This window comes from Manis javanica, chromosome 3 (assembly GCF_040802235.1).
Source record: "Manis javanica isolate MJ-LG chromosome 3, MJ_LKY, whole genome shotgun sequence".
In the NCBI taxonomy this organism is placed as follows: domain Eukaryota; kingdom Metazoa; phylum Chordata; class Mammalia; order Pholidota; family Manidae; genus Manis; species Manis javanica.
In genome coordinates, this window is record NC_133158.1 from 109,607,867 (window position 1) to 109,630,449 (window position 22,583).

General features: G+C 38.6%; 1 protein-coding gene and 1 long non-coding RNA gene across 4 annotated transcripts in view; one reads left to right on the forward strand and one right to left on the reverse strand.

The window, feature by feature from the left end:
- Positions 1-22,583, forward strand: part of LOC108391273 (uncharacterized) — a 355,429-nt gene that overhangs the window by 211,102 nt on the left and 121,744 nt on the right. The gene's annotated exons all lie outside the window — the stretch shown is intronic.
- Positions 16,332-22,583, reverse strand: part of CYYR1 (cysteine and tyrosine rich 1) — a 104,497-nt gene continuing 98,245 nt past the window's right edge. The window contains exon 4 of the mRNA XM_017650817.3: positions 16,332-17,748. Coding sequence (XP_017506306.1) covers positions 17,615-17,748 — 134 coding nt within the window. The 3' untranslated portion in view covers positions 16,332-17,614. The remainder of the gene's footprint in view (positions 17,749-22,583) is intronic.

The window sequence follows — 22,583 nt, forward strand, 5'->3', positions numbered from 1 at the left end:
ATAGTAGAGGAAAAGTAATCCAGATCACCTTTCATAATCACGGACATCTAAAACCATGGACTGTGGACACACGGAGTCAGAAAGGAAGGCAGCTGTCACAGTGACAAACACAAACTTCATGATTTTGTTTAGGATGCATTTTAATAAATATTCCACTATGTTTAGATAGATGAAACTCGTTCAAGTATCAATAGTAGAGGCTGTGTCTGTCCTCTGTGCACAGAGCTTAAGAGGAAAGTTATTAACCATGTCAATTAGTTGAAATATTCGAAAATGTGTAGTTGGAAGCAGCAGTCTAAATCCTTCTAGAGCATTTTAGAGCTTTTTTCTCACCCCCTTGCCTCTTTTTAGGGAAATCAGAATATTCTATTTTTCATCATCTGCATCTTAGGAAATTGAGTGGCTTGGTAATTTTAATAGTGGGTTCAATTAATTTTTATTCTGTGTGTATTGAAGAGCCTGTGTGTTCCTTTATGCCACTCAGAAATATAAAATGTGAAGTTTGAAAATGTAAAAATCAAATGGCATTTTCATTCACCATTCATATCTTAAATCATCATATTTTGTCTCTGAGTTAAGAAGCAGCATTTTTATTTCAGAAAAAAAAGAAGTTTGATTGCAGAGATAGCAATTTCCTTGCAAATGTCCACATTTATCTGTTTTTAATTTTGACTCATAAAGATAGCTTTTAGAGACAGTTGAAGAGGCTAGGAATAGTGACTCAAGGAAAATGATAATCTTATAATGAAAAACACGATAACTATTTTCAAATTTGAGGTCCTCCTTTGAATGTTTTATGTAGGCAAGTGAATAAATCTGATAGTTGATATAGACATTTGATTAGTTTGTAAATTTCATTTAGTAATAGAATAATTTGGGGATGAACGATGATTTATATTCACATATATAAGATGGATTCTCTAGATTTTGACATTATCTTCACATCCAGCTGCTATTATGAATGCTTAAATAAGTATCATCACACATACCAAATTATTTACTATTGCAAATGTGGAGACTATTGAAAATTTATAGCAATAAACAAAAAATTTCTACTTTTGAAGTGTACACACTCCTTAAATTCATTTAAAGGGGAAGGACAGTAAAATAATATATCCCCTTTTTACTTTATATCTGCCCAGAAGCATGCACAAAGAATATTTGTATCACAAATTGCAATACCTTTAGGACATGAAAGGCCCCATGTTACATGTCAGTTCTGACAGAAAACTCGTGAAACATCCCATAAGAACAGTCATAAGAACCAGGGACTTAGCAGTCCTCATACACTTCAGTTATCTGGTACAACTCTTCTTGTCCCTATTACCAGCCATAAAAATGAATAAAATTAGCTGTGTATTTTTGTGTGGCCTCATAGAGATCAAAAACATTCAGAAGCACCCATAGAACCTGATTCTCCTCTCCAGGAAACAAAAAATAGGGGCGTGGAATGTTTCAGAGAGAAGATCTAATGGCTTTTGAAAATGAAAATGAATTTTTGAGATTTGATTTTGTGCTGGGAAGTTTATTTCTGGGTGTGCCTCTGAGAGACAGGCTAAGGAGGACTGGATAGAGCTTGACCAGTATTCTCTGGGCATTAGGGGATGTTAAAAAAAAAAGTTTTCAGGGACCCCTAGCTCCCCATTTTGAAGTACTCCTAATCTAATACAATACCTGTCTGCAAGCTACTCCCAGCAGCACCCAACAGCCAACTGTGCTCTCAGCACCCCCTCAAGATCCATGGCAATGACACAATTTCCAAATTGTTCTTTTTCTTCTGTAGTCTACAGTTATCCATTTGGGATGTGCTACAATGATCCACTTCTGCTAATAAACTAATACATGTTATGATGGGACAGATAACCAGAATATATATTAAACATAACTTTTCCATTTGAATTAAACACTTACATATAGTACAACATACATCAAAGTCTTCCAGTGACTTCCCGTGTCATTCAGAACGAAATCCAAGATCCTTACCAGGGTTTCTAAGGCTTTGGCTGGTCTCTCTTGGTGCTCATGTGACCCGTCTCCCTTCTGCTTACTCTGCCCCAGCCCCAGCGGCCTCCTTGCCTCTCCTCAGACAAATCAAGTGTTCTCCTGTCTGGGGCTCTTAGCTTTGGCTGTTCCCTTTCCCTACATTCTTGCCCTAGGTATTGCAAGCCCCACCCTCTTCCCTCTCTAAGTTTTCTGCTTAACTGGCATCAGTTCAAGGGCCTCCTTATCTTCCTATCAAAAACATAGACTTCTGCCCCTCACCTCTCATTTACCTTGCTTTTCAGAGCTGTTCCACAGATTGATACACTATTCATTTACTTATTTTTATGTTCTGTCCTTTTCCCCCATTGGAATGAAGCTCCGGAGAGTTCTGTTCTCTCATAGAGCCCCAGTACTTGAAATCATGACTGACACATAGTGGTACACAGCCAATGCCTATTGAATCTATGTGGAATGTTAGTAAAGGTAGGCCTAGGTAGCATTACTTGTTCCTTTTTGTTTACTGGACTGATGAATTGTGTCTTTATAAAGGGCTTTTAAAAACTGACTTTATTTTTTAGAGCAGTTTTAGGCAGCTAAAATGAAGGGACGGCACAGAGATTTTCCCATATAACCCCTGCCCCCACATGTGCACAATCTCTTCTACTATCAAAATCATGCACCAGAGTGGGACTTTTGTTAACAATTGATAAACCTGTGTTGATAGAGCATTATGACCCAGAGTCCATAGTTCACAGTAGTGTTCAGTCTTGGCGCTGTAGCTTGTGAGGGTTTGGACAAATGTTTAATGACATGGATCCGCCATTTAGTATCATAACAGAGTAGTTTTGCTGCCCTAAAAATCATCTGTGCTCTATTCATCTTTCCCTCTGTCTTGACCTCTGCCAACCACTGATTCCCTTATTATCTCCATCGTTTTGCCTTTCCCATGATTTAATATAGTTGGAATGATACATTCCAATATGCAGCATTTTCTGATTGCCTCTACACAGGACTTTTTACAGCTGCAAAGTAGTTGAGCCTTGCTAAAACCAACCAACCAACCAACCAACCAACCAACCAACCAACCAATTAAGCAACAAACTAACCATAGATGTATGAGCAATAGGCTTAGTAAACAAAGCCAAATGAAAACCATTAGTGTTGGTCACATTAAAATAATAACAAAGGAAAACTCTCAGGTCTAGAAGACAATTGTTCTACTGTGAGTTAAGGGACCATGTCCATTTTTCTCATTTCTATCAGTGTCTGATGCAAAATAGGTTCTCAACAAAAATCTCTTGATTGAATAAATGCTCTGATGAAACAGTGAATGAAAGTGATTCTAAAGAGGGTGTCCACAAATGTGCCAGACTTATTTTTTGGTAACTTTCCAGGAAGAGGTTGCTATCTCCTTTCCATGAAACCTACCAACCTTATTTTTATTTTTAAACTTAGGCCTAGAGATGTCATTCTATCAATTGACCCACTTTCATAAGTTTTTGTTTAGTTCTTCTTAATATTAGTAGAAGTGTTGTCCCTACTTTAATTTTAATGCCACCTCACAATTACAGGGCCTAACTTACTTGAATCAATGTTCCAGACATGTAAAAAGCCAAAGTTTTTATTTCCAAAGACATACTTCAAGCTGGGTGACATGAAAACAGTTGCCTGATTGGATTTTGTCCTAACAAATGGAGACCATTAAAAGGGCTTATGTCCAGTATCAATTATATATCAATTATTCATACTCCAACAACACATGCATCTGCAAATTACCACTTGCCTATTCACCAACAATAAAGCACAGCTTCACTCTGCATAGAATGCAGGTTGCTGTCGGATAAAAATATATCCTGAGTTGGACAGCAGATATTTGCATCCATCCTTGGGAAGCAGCGACATGTGGTCATTACTTGAGTGAAACATAGCTGTCAGAGCAAAACTACAGCCCGAGAGGCCAATTTAACCACTATCCCTGCTATTTAACCACTGTTCTCTGAAGTTTGAAGAAGAAAATGGAGGTAGAACATTTATTAACTCTCCCCCTGTTCCTCACACTCACACAGACAGCTCAGTAATTCATTGCTAATGGCATGCATTAGGGTCATTAACTGTCTATCTTAAACATTTCAAAATTAATGATACTTCATGGAATTATGGATTTTTCTTTTGGGGTTGACTCTGAAGTATCTGAGGGAGTGAAGTCTTGAGGGAAGTGTGGCCTTTGTGTGGCTTGTGGATCAAGACGATTTGTTGTCCTGCCTGATTGTCCTCTGTGGTGCCCTAAACGCCAGGAGCATCTCCTTGGGCACTTAGTAGCTACCACACTGATCCACAGACCCCCTGGCCCTGCGTGGTGGCCATGGTACTGCCCCCTCATTGTGAATCATGCCCATTAGGGAAGGCAGTATATAGACAAGGAGTTGAAGAAGAAGGAGATGGTTTCTTAAGATGATCACTTCTAATTTAAGAACTTTGGGCCTAAATCTAACTTTACTCTTCCCTTATTAAAGCATTTGGGCAACTACATTCTATACCCTAGTTTGTAGTTCCATAAAACATATTCAATAATTAAGTCAACATATATTTTATTGAGGGCCTGTATTGCCCCAGGCATTTTCCTGGGTGCTGGGTATGGAGTTATGCATTGGAGAGACATGCTCCTGGTCTCAGGGAGCCTCCAGTCTAGTGGGAAAGGGGACAGAACAAAACAAATAAACAAATAGTACTTACTTACATCTTGGGATAAGTGCTATAAAGGCAACACATAGGAAATAGTGATACTGACTAATGGGAAGGGGCAGTTGGAGATCTACTCAGATCAGGTTGTTAGGCAAGCCTTATCTGATTGTTTGATATTTAAACTGAGATCTGAACAATGAGAAAGACAGGGATCAATGCGTGCAAAGGCCCTGAGGTTGGAAAGAGCATGGCAGTAACAACCTGAACCTACAATTGTGAATAGAAGTGGGATAGTGTAGCAGATAAGAGCAAGGACTATGGGTCTTACTAGTTCCCACCAAGCTGGCTCATCACTAGTGATTCTGAAAAAGTCTCTCCTTTCTTCTGTGTCTGCTTCCTCACCTAAGAAATAAAAATGTTACATAAAAATATTCCTATGATGCCTTATAGCTCTGAGTATTTGTGACTCATTTTGTTGGCTTGTTTATTCTTGAAAGCTTCCATGTAGTAACTTATTACTCTTTCATAAGATCATAGTGCTAGAAATGATTTTAGAAATCATTTAGTCTAATAGCTTCATTTTGTGTTTAAAAGAATAGTGGTCCTGGAGAATTCTTAACTTTTCTGAAGCTGGTCCATGGTAGAGCTGAGACTAGAAACCAGATCACCTGCCTGCTTTATCAAATAAATGTGTAATAAGTTACTGCTTATTGTAATACAGCCGAGAGCAGTTGGAAAGACAAAGACACTCTGGTCTATTTTAATATATCAAGTAACCAATATGTAGATTTTTCTTTAAAGAATGAGTGTTTCAATAAGGGCAAAAAAAAAAAAAGGCACACTCTAACTAGGTAATTTGAAGATAGTTTAATGAAATGTGTGGGTAGAATGTAGGGAAACTATAAGGGGTAGTGGGGTTAGTGTCACTGCGGAAGCTTTACCAGCCCTAGATCTGAATGGGCCAGAGGATGGAGCTGACAGAAATAGCTGTTGAGAGAAGGCATTCCGTGGGAAGTGTGACTTTTGTTTGAGAGGCACAGCCCAAATAAATACCCTAAGGAGTTACCCCACCTTATTCTCTGTTTTTTTCTAATCTCCTGGGTAGGCTGCCTTTTGGCCAGACTCACCCAGAAGCCCAATAGGTAAGGGAGCTCAGTGATGCCGTCCATGCAGTACAGACTCTCCGAAAGGGGTGGAGCCTGGATCCAGAGGGACAAGGTGGAAGGCATGCAGTATGGAAAGGTTTAATGCAAAGGGTCTTTTTATCTTTTATTTCTATTCAACACTCTGTTCATCCAATATTTTTAGATATCTTATGTCATGCCATGTATTTGCTCAAAATCATTATTTGATGAAGAGACATTCAGCCCTTATTTTGGTTTCTTCTGATACATCTTTCAGAACTTGTCTACAGATGGACATAATGAGTCAGTTCACATGCAAAAATCGAAATATATGATGAGTTATTTATGTAGTTTGATAAAATTATGCTTCTCAGTTCATTTGAATTTGTCCAGATAAGTACTACCTTAATACTACTTATTCATTGCAGGGAGAAATGGGTCAGCCATTGAAATCATTGTATTTTGTATGTAGTGCAGAAGGCACCTGCCCACACTGAGCTTAAACTGTTCATTCTCACATGACTGAAAGATGAATATGGAGCAGATCCACCAAGATTTTATTTCCATGAGAGATTATGAAGTCTTCTGGGCAAGGTTTGTCTTGAGGAGGAAAGAGCCAGAATTATATTCCCGTAAAATATCCCAGCCTTCAGAGGAAAGTGGATTTTTTTTTTAATAAGAGCAAAATGTCTATCACTTGAATTTGTCTGGAAGCTCTTTCCTTATAGATCCATGTCTAAGTTTGAGGGAGAGAAGAGGATGTTAGGTCAAAACTGAAAGAACTATTTTCATGAAATAGCTGCTGACATATTGGGAACATGAAATATTGCTGCTTTGAGCCTAATGTCTTCAGTAGAAGAAAGGGTACTTTCTCATTTAGCTCAGAGAGCAACACTTTCTTGGTCTGTGGGGGGAATGGGGAGAATATAGGAAGCTCTCGTGTATTGTAGACTCTACTCTTTCAGTGGCCCAGGCCTCAGGGGGAGTATGTGTCCTAACTCTAGCAGTACTGGGCCAGTAGCTTTGAACAACAGCCAGAGGCAGACGTTGCACTGAGTCAGTGCCCATGGTAGCTCTGCCCCTGCAGGCATGAGCAGACATGGCAACATAGGTGCTCCTACAGGAGCAGCAGTTGGGTGGCTGGCACAGTGAACTGTGCACGGGTCTTACCAGCAGCCCTTAGCACAGCAGTGCCAAGTCACCTTCATGGTGATCTAGTTGTTGGCAAATGGCTCACCAGTAACATCGGTGAAGGGGAGCTGGAGAGGAAGAAACTGGGAGATGCAATCTAAGAGGCTATAGGAATACCCCCTGGAGACTCCCAAACATAATTATAGGCTGGACTTTGCAGGACTCTGAAAGTTTTATAGTAGCAAATGAGGCCCAAGATGGAGAAATATCATTTATTAGATTGCTGTGACTTGGAGAAACACAGCCTTCATAAATATTTTAATTTTGACATGTATGCATATATAGCTTTGAGCTGTGCAGAACTATTTTATTCCTGGATTACTATAGAACTCCGCTGTTTATGAAGAATTATCTGGAAGACTACTATTATCTTTTTCTCATTTAAAATTCTTCCCTAACTATTCTAAATGTTATTATTATCTAGTTTAATATTTTATTGTTTATATGTATTATTTTTAATTCTGCAGAGTTTTTGCATTTCTTAAAAATGTGCAACAGAAAACCAATAACCAATTCCATAGGAATACTGAGATATGTACAAATAGACAGCAATTTTTATGGTTTTCATTCATGCTTACCAACATTCATGACTGTCCCTTCACAATTAGTTAAAAATGCACATTATTTTGTAGATGTTTATCCTTTTGCCATAAATATTGACTCATTCCTCTGTCCTGGTCAAAAAAGAAATATAGAGGATCCACAGAAAATTCATAATGGTTTCTGGACAGGTAAAATCCATGACCTGAGAGATAATTGAGTGAAAGTGTCTGCTGGGACCAGGTGCCATGTCAGAGATAAAAAAAATCCTTTCACTATTTTATCCACCATGCACATAAAAACTGGAGCTGATGGAGACTAAGCGATGGATTGCCACAAAAGGGCAATATAAAGGATATGAATCATTAAGATTGTTCAGACACATATAGTCATCCACCTGGCAATCAGCCATGGAAAGGCAGCTTCTGCAATCAGCACCAAGATCGTCATAGGTAATGCTTATAAGCAAAGAGTAAATATGGGTATATTTGCAGCATTAAAAGTTTATTATGACTGAAAGATGTTTTTTAGGACTATGAAGTGGCACATTTAGTTTCTAAACCAATTATCTAATGGGATTGGAATATTAAACATAATTAAATGTGGAGTGCTAGAACAGTGTCTGGCACCAAAAAAGCTCCCAAAATTATTACTATGTTTCAAGGTAAGATATTTCTGGGGATGGGTCCATTGAGAATCAATCTTTTACAATGGCATTACTGCTTTTTAGGACTTAGATACATGCACTTTTGCTCTCTGTGCATACTGAATAATAATTGCACAAAAGCTGGTACCCATTTTATTATCCATTTCCAGCAGGTTCGGTCTTCTGTGTTTCATGTCAGAATATTCAGAGGTTTTTCAACATATCCTGAAGAAATGGTAATGTGAAAACTATGGCATCTTATTTTAGTAAAAATGCCTTTTATGAATCCTTTGGCCACTGTTTCTGAAGTCTAAATTAAGTTCAAGTCCATTGTATGGAAATGTGATTTATGAAACAGTTCTTCTTGGCTATTTGGTTTATGTTCTTTTTAAGTAAAAAATGAAAAGCTTAATTTTAACCTGAAGAATTATAAAAGTGCCTCTCCCAAACTGGCATGTTGCCTTGTTCCCACTGAGTCAGTCAAGATGAGCATGTTCATTTACTTGAGTGGACATGTGTTAATACCACACTTAATGACACAGTCCAACTATATCTGAATTGACATTATCATCAATTAAACACTATGAAACTAAAGCCTTTTATCCTGTTGTCTGACCTGTATCTTGGATTATGGACTCCACTTAGAATATGCTACTCACTATAAATTCTCTTCCTTTAATTCATAAAGTTATTTTAACATTTTTGAATGTCAATTATTACTTGCTGGTGTAATATAGTCAGTCACTTATTTCATGTTCCAACTACCATATAGATACCTCCTGGAAATAGCATATGTTCCAAAGACAGTCCTTGCTCTTAAAGAGCTTATAGGAGGAGACAGACATTTAATAAATCTGTGACAAGGGACATAAAAGAGGTACAAAATAGATACAAAAAGGGGCAAAGGTGCGAATCAATTATTTCTCATTGGAGAAATGATCAGATCTCTAAAAAGTATAATCTCTTTAACCACATCTTGAAAGAAGAGCAGGGGTTCCCTGAGGAAGCGAGAGGCCTATCCTCAGGCAAGGAGGTGAGGGAGTGTGTCTTGGGTATTCCAATGGTGGTGAGAGACCCAGGGGGTGGGTCTCCAAATCCATTTTCACTATCAAAGCAGAAAGAATTGAACTTCAATTACTTAATTCTTCTGAATTGCCTTCTACTTGTTCCCAGTCAACAGATAATACACGAAATGTACAATAATGAACACGTTAACTTACAATAAGATACAAAAAATGGGAAAATCAGATCACAGGTTCTCTTTGAATTTTAGTAAGAAAAAAAATTAAATTATCTATCTTTCAGGCCATGGAAACAATATGCAGTCTTTTATTCATGTATCACCCATGACAAAAAACAATTCAGAAAATGATTCCCCTTTGTCCTCTCTGTATTAACAAATGGCACACACTCAAAAGCTGCGGACAACTGGGTTATAAGAAGAGAAGCACAGAGTCTAACTGTAAATTCCAGTCTCACTGGAATCAGAGTCTAACTGTGGATGATTTTTTTACCCAGTTATTCCTTAGCACATTCAGTGAAGGCAAACATCTCCAGCACATGTTTCTGCAGTTGCAAACATTTTTTTTGGATTTGTTTTCCATTTTTAGTGAAGATATTCAGGATTAAGTGAGGTAGCAACTTGATCTACTGAACACTCATCTGGAAACTTGTCTTGATTATATATTTTGGAACAAAGTTGAAGCAAAGGTTAGAACTGGAACCACGTTAAGACTTGTCCATAAGGTATGTGGTATGTGGAATACCTTATTTCCTGCCAAACTGCAATGTGCTTTTAGCAGCTCGTAAATGAAGTTTATGAGAAACATGAACGGGTATGTCTCTGTTCAATATTTGTTAGGAATGTGGCTTTGTGAGTGTCTCTGGCTCCATTTTAGCCTGTCTGTTCACTAAAAGCAATTTGATCACAGCTAAGCATGACTCTGAGATTCCTTCAGCTGTCGAGAGGGAAGATTGCCCAAACTCCAGATAACGGACTTAGGGAGAATGAGATGAAATACACTGCTGCGATAGGCTGTCTACTAAGATGGCTCCCGATGTTCTCACCTGGTGTTTGTGTCCTGTGTCATCCTGTCCTGTTTTGTGTGGACTGGACTAGTGACCTGATTCTAAGGAATAGAACATGACAAAAATGGTGAGATGTCAGTTCCGTGACTAGGTTTAAAAGTCTGTGACTCCCGTCTTGCTGGAACTGGGTTTTGCCTGCACACTTTTTTTACTCTATGGCTTTTCTTTGCTTGCTTTCCCTGGGGAAGCAAGCTGACATAATGGAACTGCCCTATGGAGAGGCCCATGTAGTAAGGAATTGAGGGTCGTCTCTGGTCAACAGCCAGTGAGTCAGTGAGGCCCTCAGTCCAAAACTCTGCAAGGAGAGAAATACGGTCAACAACAAAACACACAAGTAAGCATGGAGGCAGACCCCTCCGGTGCACACTGAGAAGGCTATCCATCCAGTCTGTGAGAGTCCCTGAGCCAGAGGACCCAGCCAAGCTACACCCAGAATCTAGGCCTAAAAATCTGAGATAATAAGTGTTGTTTTAAGTCACTAAGTTTTCAGATATTTGTTACACAGCAATAGATAACTATTCTATCTTCTTATAGAAGTGGAAGCACAAAGATTGGAATGAGGATAGTGCATCTATTTATCTCTGTCTGAGTCATCAACCCAGATAGAATCATTATAACAGATACTCTCTCTCTACTATTTATAATCATTACAGTGACCTGGCAAGGGTGGTATTTTTCACATATTTTGGATAAAACTAAGGTTATGGAAACTCAGTTACTTGGCTCAGAACACAGCTAGAAGGTGACAGAGATGAGAGAGAAACCAGTCTGTCCTGCTCTGAAGCTGTGGTCTGTCCTCTGCTTCAACAGGTGGTGAGAGGCAAGGGAGATGTTGGGAGTAGGGTAGAATCAGAATCCTTGTGGACCATTTTGAAGCTAGTTCTGTCATTTTTCTTTCTGGACCTCCTGAGACAGTTTGAACATACCACATAGTGGGGTTGTTTCAGAAGAGCATTGACCTAACACAAGTTCAGCTACATCCCTTGCAGTATGGGCCTGCAATTAGAAAATTGAAATTGCACATTTCAACCAGGTTCTGATTGAGGATCTGGTAGTCCTTAGAAGCCTCTGTGGTGATTTGCAAGGTGATCGTCTGACTCTGGCATTTGAGAGTTAGGTTGTTTTAATTAAGTTAAAAATCAAACAGTAGCACCCAGAACTCCACTACTTAAAGGGCTCAGTATGGTCTGATGACTGCTAGATCCTACCTTGCACAGCCCAAAGTTGGCAAAATGGGTTTGGTTGGTTAAACAAGAACAAGTTGGGAATCAGGTAGATGAGTGGTGAGTGCTGCTTTCATTTGGTGGTGGGAACAACATTCTGAAATATGGAAGAGTACCCCTCGGTGATACAGCTTAGGAAGATGTGGGTGGCCCTGGATGCTCCTGTAATGGCTTTTAGAGCTGAGCAGGGCAGCTGCAGAATTGACTGGACTCTGAAAACAGGCTGTGGTTCTGTCTCACCAGCTTCTGGGCCAGAGCTAAGGTCTTTCTTCTAGATTCAGCCCTTTAGCTCTTGTAATAGTTTCCCTACCCTTGGCCCAAGGAGAGCCTGAGTGGATGGGCCTCTTATTGCTCACAGGTTCTCATTTTCCCAGAACAGACCTGCCCAATAAGGTAGCCACGTGAGGCAATGCAGTATTTGAAATGTGGCTAGTGAGAATGAAGAACTGGATTTTTCATTTAATTTGATTTCAATCCATTTAAATTTAAATAACCCTATGTAGCTGGTGGCTAGTATCTTGGATAGCACAGTTCCAGAGGCTGTCATCCTTATGTTATTCTTTTATTGATTTATGTTTGGCTAATATTTATAGAACATTTTCTATGTGCTAAGCACTATACTTGGAATTTTTGTCCAATTTTCACAAAACCTGATGCAGCTCATTGAAATTATTTACATTTTCTAGAGTAGGAAGTTGAATTTTGTAGAGATGAAGTAGCCTGTCTCAAATCATGCAGGCAGGAGACAAGATTCAAAATAAAGTCTGTCTGGCTTACTGTGTATTTCCTATATAGAAGAATAAGGTTAAATCAGCAGGAATGGAGGGTCAAACAAAATGGATACAAGACAATTAAAATATAACCCTCATTACAATGGGTTATTTCATTTTATTGTTTTTGGAAGTACTGCAGCTACAGCAAAAACATTAATCCAAAACTTTCATATCATATACTGTTTTCCCCCAAGATGTATCATCTATTGAAATAATCAGTGACCTCCAAAAGTCTATACTGATAACGTGCATGTTTATGCTATGTGACACTAAATGCAAATATAAAAATGCTCATCTATCTTAGACCTATGAGGGTTTGTGATTTGCTTTAAAGGAGGCCATAAAACAACTCAATGAAGAGAGATGGTGTGGACTGAAATGGTTCCTATGCAGGTAGTGTTTGCAGAACATAGGAGGTATGCAGTAAACATTAATTGACAGCGAAGATGACGATAATTCAATTTCCGCTAGTCTTTTCCTCCCCATTTTTTCTTAAGGAATACATGGTTGCATTTGCAACCAACATTCTGAAAGTCACAGGGAGCCTGCCACTTTGAGTTGCACAGCTGCAGTGTAAATGGGTCTAATCACACTTGCAGAAGAGAGATAAATTAAAGCACATGTAATGTTAAAATTTTACTGAAATCTCAGTCACTAGAATAGGCTAGAACTCTTGAATGCTTTGTGTCTTCATAAATAAGAAAATTATCAGTGCCTAAAAATCAAACAAGTCATTCAAAACAAATCTAGCATTTAGATCTCACTGGCAGACCATATTTCACTTAGATCAATGTATTTGAAAGTAAAATATGCTACTTGTATTAAATACTAAGTTTCCTAACTACAAGTACAGGAACATTAATTTATACCTTCAGACACTTGCTTTATTAGCAAATTTGTGACATTGTTTTGGGATTTCACTTGAATTATGATGATGTTGGATTAAACATTTTAGATTTAATCATAAAGTGACACAAAAATTTGATCTATTCCCAGTATTTTTTATGCAGTGTTTAAGAATTGAAATAAAGATTTTTCCAAGAAGCTATTTACAAGCTGTGTTCAGCACAGCTTCCTTTCAGTGAATGGAAGTGATACACATTCTGTAATGCATGTAGTGAATTATTTATGAAATCACTTAATAAAGATGTTTCTAAGAAGCTACTTGCAAGCTGTATTCAGCATAGTGTTCCTTCATTGTAAGGAAGTAATACTAATTCTGTAATGCACTTAGTGAAGTGATTAAGAAAACTTGTAATAAAGATGATTTGAACAGTCTACTTGCAAGCTGTGTTCAGCACTGAGTTCTATCAGTGAATGGAAGTAATACCCAATCTGTAATGCATGCTGTAGAGTGCTTAAGAAGATTTGTAATAATGATGTTCCTAACAAACTACTTGGAAGCAATTTTAGTTTTCAGTACAGTGTTCTTTTCATGAAAGGAAGTGAAACACATTCTGTAACGCATGTAGTGAAGTACTTAAGCTAATTTATAATAAAGATATTTCTAACTAGCTACTTGCAAACTACATTCAACAGCTTATAATCTTGAGGGGGTTTCCTTAAACATAACTTCTCATTTTTCTGTTCCTGCTCCTAAAATTTTATCTTGCTTTAAATTTTAGCAACTTAACTGAATTTGTCTCAGTGTAGCCCTATTCAGTTTCAATCTATTTGGTGTCCTTTGGATCTCACGGATGTAGATGCCCATTCATGATGCCAGATTTAGGAAATTTTCAGCCATTATTGCTTTAAATATACTTTCTATCTCTTTCTCATTCTCTACCCTTCTAATATTCCTATAGTGCAAATATTGTTTCTTTTCATTGTGCCCTGTAATTCCTGTAGGCTGTCTTTACTCTTCATTCTTTGTTCTTTTTGCTCCTCTGACTAGGAATTTCCAATGTTCTATTTTCCAGGTTGCTGATTCTTTCTTCTGCATGGTCAAGTCTACTTTTGAAACTCTATTAAATTTTTCAGTTCAGTTATTGTATTTTTCAGCTCTAGGATTTTTGTTTGTTTGGAGTTTTTTTTTTTTTTTTGCTGGTTGCTATTTCCTTGTCAATCTTCATATATTGTTCATGCATTGTTTTCCTACTTTTGTTTAGTTGTCTGTGTTTCCTTCTGGTTCATAAAATTTTCTTAAGAGGATTATTCTAAATTCTTTTCCTGACAGGTCATAGATCTCCATTTCTTTACAGTCAGTTATTGGAGCTTTATCAGTTTCCTTTGGCAATGTCATATTTACCTGATCTTGAGATCTTTGATTCCTTAAATTGATTTCTGTGCTTTTAAGTAATGGGCTTCCTCTTCCAGACTTACATCTGGTTTGCTTGGTCAGAGACAGTTCTGCATCAGTCAACTCAGTCTGGTTCTCTCTGTGTGTCTTCTGGTAATGGTCTTGGGCAGGTATAGCCTGCTGTTGTGCTCTGTTTGGCTGAGGCAACTGTCTGACCTCTCAGGATGGGGATGCCACTGGCTGAAAATAGCTGGTCTGCTGGCTTGGCTTCCTACCCAAATGAGGCTTAACATAGGCTCCATGGTTGCCCGATTTCTCTAGTTAGGTTTACTAGATGGTCAGGACTGGGCCCTATATGCAGTAATAGATGGGGCTATGAACTAGCCTGAAAAGGCCTATACAGCTCATTGTTTGGGGGCCTTAATAAGGCCTGAGTGTGCACTGAATACCCTGGTTTTACTCTGTAGACAGGGAAGCCACAGGCTGTGCTCTCTGTTCAGGTGCCACTATAGGTAGAACACTTGAATTGCTTGCAGTTTCCCACGTGCTCTGGTTAGGTTTGCTGGTCAGACAGGCTGAAGGCTGTATGCAGTGATGAGCAGGACCATGAATTAGACTCTCTGCCCAGGTGCAGCAGGAGAAGCAGCTGTAAGGCTGGTAAAGCTTTTTGTTTATTGTCTTAACTCAAGCTGTCCTGCACCCCAAGTTCCCTCAAGGAACCAGGTCACTGGTTTGGCTTTGCAAACTCTTATCTCTGTCTACCCTTTTCTTGCCCCAAACACTTTTGGACCACACAGCTTTTGGTGTTTTCACCAGCCTTCCTGGTCAGGTAGGGCTGGAAAGCCCTCCATAGTACATGGGACTGTCTCAGCCGCCTTGCTTGGGCTGGAGGAGAAGGGGCCATTCCAGGCTACTCTCCATTTCCCAAACAGGGTGTCTGGTTGCAAGGGACCAGGAGCCACCCTCAGCTTTGGCTATGGGTTAATCCCCCTGCCTGTTCATAGCATGGGAAACCTCCATGCCCAGTACTGGCTCTATTTTGGGGGTGATCAGCTCTGCCCGTTCACCTCTTGGCTGGAGCACGACTGAGCCACACAGCTTCCAGGTCAGATGGGGCTGGGAGACACTCTCCACCATGGATAGGGCTGTGATTCGGTTCCTTGCCTGGACATGGCAAACTGGGCTCTAGGGCCAGCAAAATCAGGCAGATCTGTATCCCACTAAGTTCCCTTGTCAAAACGTGCCCCCAGTTTGGTTTTGTAGATGAGCAAAGCCACTGGTCAGGAATACTAACCGGATAATGCAGCAACAGATTGGTATGCATTTGGTGTTCTTGTTGTTGCAGGCTGCCCCCCACTTCTCGGTCACAGTCAGGTTCCCAGGGGTTGAGCCCCGAAGATCCCCTGCAGTCCCTGTGTAGCAAGATTAACCTAGGGGAATAGGGGGTCCCACAAAGTGACTCCAATGCTGGGGGGTGCTGGTTGTGCCCCCGGGTTCTCTTTCCCCATGGAGGAGCCGGAGACTCAGGAGAGGCCTGTGCATGAGGTGTGGCACCAGCCTGGGGGAAGGTCAGTGTGGCCAGCATGACTGCTTCTCTTCTTTTAATGAGTCTGTCTTGGTCTCTGGTATGTGTGTGGTGGTGGGGATGATTCAGCTCCACCCCTGTGCTTCTAGTGGTGTGTCCTGTCCTGAACAGATGCTAGTTCTTGTAAGGGGGCGTGCAGTCAGGAATGGCCTATGTTGCCATCTGGGTGACATCACTCTCTTCCAATATTTCTCAGTGTAGATTTTAAATACATAAGAGGACCCACATAAAAATATAAAACTTAGGCACATTAGGAATTATGGCACATTAGGAATTATTTATTAAAAACTTTACACCTAAAGGTAGACACTTCTTAACATTTGGATTTTAGCAAAAGGCAACAGTTTTCTCTCAGTATCTTAACCTTACCATTAACTGTATAACTCTTTCAAGGGAATAGATTATGAAAATATTAAGAAAGAGAAAAAGAAATTTGTCTAAGCTACATATGAATAGAATTCCACAGAACAGAATCCAAACTTTCTTTTTCCCTCTTCTTTTTGTAAACAGCTGTATATCTTCACGGTCAAGGTCTAAGGTTTTACTCCCTGATCTCAAATCTCATGGGGATATTTGGCTTCTAGTCTTTTAATCTGAAGTGAAGTGTTTGTTGCTTATGGAAATTGATTCAGTTATTTTTTCACTGTTGTAATAATTTTTGTCATAATATACTAATTAAAGTCACATGATTTTTAGGTGGCAGTAGCTAGCATTGAAGATTTCTTGGATCCAAGTAGCTATTGACTCCTTTTGATCCTGTTTTAATTGTCAAATTAAATATATAAGATTCAACTATTCCAGTTGTTTTCATTCTTGGAAACATACAAGTTTACCTCCCACCTACCTAAAACATGAGCAGGACCCATCTACCATTTGATTTAGCTCCTTTCTGCAGCATATCTCTACCAGATCATCAGCCAAGTTTTGTTTGACATCTTGGTAACAGGGAGCTTCACAAAGCAATATAGTCAATAAGGAAGTTCCAATTGCCCTTTCTTATACTTACTGCAACCAAAGTTCACTGTTCTTCCCCTGACACTAAAGTTCCTGTATTTTCCATGCAGCGCTTCAAACAGTGTAAGGCACAGGGTGGGCTCAAATGGACTTGATCTGCGTTTACTGATGAGCAAACAATGAACGGTCCTAGTTCTGGCTTTTAAGCTACAAGAAAATAGTTGTTTCTTTCTGTAGTCCAGGCTGTTCTCATGTCTTACATAAATCTCTTTTCCAGGATCAGTACTGCGATTTCCTTGAGCAACATGATTTTCATATGTTTTGTCTATCTCTTTTCTCTTTTCTGAATGTGCTTTCTGTGATTAGTAGATCTCTTCAGATGTGGTACCATCAAACCACACATAATACTCCATATGGGGTCAGCTCTGAGAAGGGTAAAATCCCTGTGCCTTCAGCTGGGACATTCCACTTGACACATTGTTTGGCCTAAAAGAATATTCCTTAGAGCAAACTTTTCCTCTCTGTTTCTGAGTATTTTATTATGGGTGAGATTCTGACTGTCACATATTGTGTTCTGGGAGAAGGATTACTTCCTTGAGTTTCCAGGGTAAGGAGGGGGTGGAGAACGCTGTGCTGAAGGCTGTGGGGCTGGGGAGTAGGGAGGCGGCAAGTCTGCACAGTAATCCATCTCATGGTCGTAACTATAGGGTGGTGGTCGCACTGAAAAAGAAAGGACAAGGGCATCAGACATTGAGCAAATATTTGGGCATCCATTGTTTAAGCCACTGGGCTGGGTACTTCGGAAGTGGACATAATTTTTGCCTGCAAAAATCTTAGTTTTATCAGATTGAAGACATATGTATGAGAGAGCGAGTGCCATAAAAAGGGGCACTATTGACCAAAGTATTTAGAATGAGTTGCTTAGGGAAAGTTTCCTGGAAATAAGATGCTGAAGGGGCAGATAAGAAGAAGCAAGGGGAATATTCAAGTTTGAGCAGAAATGCAGAAGCAGGAGAGCCCTTTAGTTTAAGACAAAAATTACATGGAGAGGAGAAATGGGAAAAGACATTGAGGAATCTGTATCATTGTCGTGGGGTGGGCTCTATTACATAAGGAGTGTGTGATGTGCAGTTTTCAGAGATTTTCTGAATACACTAGTGGATATGTTTGGGAAGATGACTCTTTCAGCAGTATGGATGGAGATGGACTGAAGAAAAGGTGAGGTGAATGTAATAGCATATGTGAGGGATTATAAGAGACTGATGCAGTGGGGCCTGGGGAGGATCATAAGAGATTTTGAGCAGCTGAGTGCTCAGGTGATGATTACATAGGTGAGGAAAGGGGTGGAGAGGGAAAGAGGGTTTTGAGGTGTTGGGTACCCAGTATGGGGCTCTTGTAACTCAGATGGTCATGGAACCATTACAGGAAGAAGGGAAAAAAAGGAAGATAAGCAGATTTGCAAATGAGGATGAAGAACTTAGTTTTCTATGCTTTCATATAAGCTAGCTTTTATAGCTCATATGAAAATTTTTCTTAATTTTTCACTCTGTCAGTGTGTTTTTAAATCTCACTCAAAACACCTCATTATGACTATGTATGGATGTTTATTTTGTAGTGATTTCAGTCTCATCTCCACGGTTGGGAGGTACCCCTTGAGTACTCCATATCTTCAAGAACCAAATCATTCTGCAACATCTGAGCAACCCCTCTGATGATTTGCCAGTAGTTGAATTCATCATCACAATCATGATTCTAGTTGGAAATTAATATGCCTGATGTTATTGTGAATGCAGCCTAAATCATAAACTAGTGTCATAATGCAAATGAATGGCCAAGCTTTTAGCGTTAGAATGGTGGAACAAAACAAGCAACATATCAAAACACTTATTCCTAAAATGTCTTCTAAATTGTGCTCTTACCATTAAGATTATGATAGTGTTCTGATCAATATGCTGGTACAAAGATAGGACTTAACCCTTGTGCACTCTGAATCCCTTTAACTTCACTCTTTTTGTCAGAAGCCTGATGATTTGAACGCTTTACTGATCTGTCTATACTCAGGAATGTGAGAAAGCAGAATTGGGTCACTTCAGAAAAGGGGAGGATGGAGACACAGAACTGGGTGGGATGTCCTCCAAGGACTGACTGTTCTGGTGAGCAAAGAAAAGCTTTGTAAGTCTCTAGAGAGCTGAGGAGGCTGAGGGCTCGTGGCTGAGGACACAGCTCTGTAGAGAAAGCAGCCATGTTGTACCAGCTTCTCCACAACTCTGTTAGACCCTCAGGGACTGGGCTTTTCCACGCTTTGTTTTCTACAGCAAAATGGAATAACTCTTGTGGAGCACATTCCCTTTGCATTACACCCACCCCTTTGCTTCATTGTATCTAGGAGAACTGAGACAAAGAGACTTACAATAAACTTCATCCAAGCCAAGAAATGCAGCCTCCATGTAAAGTAGAAGTTACAGCTGGATACCCATTGAATTGTTCCTTATAAGTATGTGGTTCAGAATGTTTTTATCTTGAAGCTTTTTCCCACTTGAGGAACACACACCAAATGATTCTATAGATTAACTCTGTATCACTGTCTGTCTTGAACCCATGGTGAATGTTTTTGCTTTGGTAACAAAGCTTTGATATTTTGCTATTTGCATAAAAACTGCTAGGGGACATTTCAGTAAAGTTCACTATCCTTTCTATAGCTGCATATTGAACATGGAATTCTAAGATATGTAACAGTGTTCTTTCATTCATAGAGCCTTTGAATGTTGATAAAGTGATCATAATGCTGAAGAATGATATTTGGAGGACTATCCATCATGAAATAAACATGGCACATCTTTTATAGTTCCAGCTACTGGAAGACATTTTAAAATGATACTTGCATTAACTATGGACTGTGCTATCTTTCTTTATTGCAGTAATAAGGTTTAAGTAGGAAGTAAACTTTTCCAAGTATCTGTTTTAGAATTTCTGATTAACTCTAAAAGGTTTTGTTCTTTCTTAAAGGTCAGATCATCTTTAAAAGATATATGGATACAGCTGGACATAATGGTGCTTTTGAAAATCTTTCATAACCAGTAGCCCAGTTCTCTGATTTAAGTAGGGCAAATATGCCATTTATCCTTACTATCATTATAGTTGTCCAATATTACCAAATTTAGGGATGCTATGAAATTCATAGAATATTTAATGCCTTTCATCCACTCAGGCTAATATTCCTAAAGCAAATGTAAGTAAAGCTTATCAAAACTACATGTTATTTTAGAAAATTTGGAAACAGAAAATCATCCATAATTTTGTCACCACAATTTAACAATATCTTTATATTCTCTCTTCTAGTCATTTGTGTTTTTTATATCCTGTGTTCATGTAAAGTGGTATGTGCTTTTTTGTGCTATACATAGTCTTTTTCCTTCTATATATTCTTCAAAACCTTTCATGTGAGTGGCTGCATATTATTCCACCAACCATTCACTTATTTTGAAATTAATAATGTTTTAATTACTTTAAAAATGGAATGATGAATATTTTTCTACACATAGGCTTTTTATTATTTTGAATTAGTTCTTTAGAATAAAATTCAGTTAATATTTTGGTAGTTTAATAATGAAAAAATAAAGCTCTTTTATATTTTCTTATTAATAGCTAGGTTTAACATCATTCTACATCTTGTTTACTACTTATAATTCATATTAGGTTATTTTTGTGTTTTGTTTTGTAGTGATAATTTATAAACTAGATTCTTAATTAGAATTAAGATATAATTAAGATAACAGGATATAAACAAGTATAAAAGTTATGTATCTTTTCAATATATCTTTTTAAAAATAACCGTTACAATGGTTATATTATTTTTACCTTATTGACATACTGAAGCTTAAAACCTGCATCTCACAAAATATGTCATTTTTCATCTTTCTGATCTCATTTCCAAGCTTAAAAATTTGTCTTCTCTTTCAGGTATCTGATACATAACCAGTCTATTTCTGAGTTTCTCCATTTAAATTTGTATATTTAATGTTTCCTTACATCTATTATTTTATTTGGTATATTTCTGAATCTAAGTTTATTTTTTCTAAATTTTAAATTTTGGTTAAGCCAGATTATCTCAGTGTGTCCCCTTAATTCTCAATTTTTACATTGTTTTGTTATCTCTCCCTTACAGTTAAAATTTCAATCTATTTGAGTTTTCCCCAATAACCAAGAAACATCTCATTTTAATTAATATTGATTTTAAGTGGTTTTAATATCTGAAAGGATAGGTGAATCTCATGACTTTTTTAATGTTGTGTTTTAAAAATTTTTTAAATTGACATATAATTGGCATATAACATTACATAAGTTTAAGGTGTACAATATGTTGATTCGATACATTCATATTGACAAAAGATTATCACCTGTTAATTAAATAAGGTGGCCACTAGACAGAGGTGGGTCTAATGCTATGGTGCTTATACAAGCAAACCACAACCTAAGTCTGTAAATGTCACAAAATTATGGAATCAAAACACGAAGGGCAATCAATCATAGTCAAGTAGGCTTTAAACTAGAGCCAATCAAATAATTCTTTTCTTTGCTTCCACACTGCGCTAGTGACTACTTCCGGTTTGGTGCTGCCTGATTCAAATCATTTTCTGTTCAAAAAAACTCTTAAATTTTTTAATATGCTTCTGTTTATATTCTAACACATCTTAGTGTTAGCTAACACTTCTATCACTCATGAGTTGCTTTTAAAGATGGCTTCTCATATCGCCAGGAACAAATCTCCTCCACCCTCCTGCAAACCCTATCACAATTTGCCTGAACCGCACTCAGAACGGAGGCCCACAGAGCTCCTGGAAAGGTCTCCACTGTCTCCACCCCCACCACACACACACAGCCCAGCCTATTTCTCCTCTGCAATGGCCCAAGATGCAGTTCATGGAAGGCTGATGTCATTAGAATCCATCATTCCCCTTCCCCTCAGGTAACATGAAGACAAGTCTAGTCACATCTGACAGCTTGACATCCCTCTGGCGCCATGAGAAGGACAAGTTCCTAGAATACCCTTCACTATAGACCTTTAACCCTGGAAGACCTTTCATATCTAATCTAGTTAATTTTCCAAACTTACTACTCCCCTTTCACTGTGCTCAGTAGAATACAGTCTGTTGTCAGAAAGGCCCTTAAATCTGATTTCTCATGACAGCACAGCTTCCTCTGTAGAACTATTAAGTCAGAGCTGTTCTTTTTCTCCCACATCCTTCAGCATATATGGCCAGGAGGTACACTGGGTGTTCTTGGTGGATCTCATGGATATTTTCAAACCACTGTCAATTTTCCCTCTTTAAAAACCTGAGCTCTTCTGTAGCATATGCCATGAGGTCATACTACTTTCTACACCTTCTTGCTATCAATATCTGTGGTCCTCTCTCCCCGAACTCATTCACTGAATATTTAGTATCAGTACCATTATCTTTCTCTGCATCACAACTTCTCATCATTCTCAATGATTTCAATATCCATGTGTTGGAATAAATTTCTAGCCCCAAGTTAGAGCCACTCCTGCCTGGCAA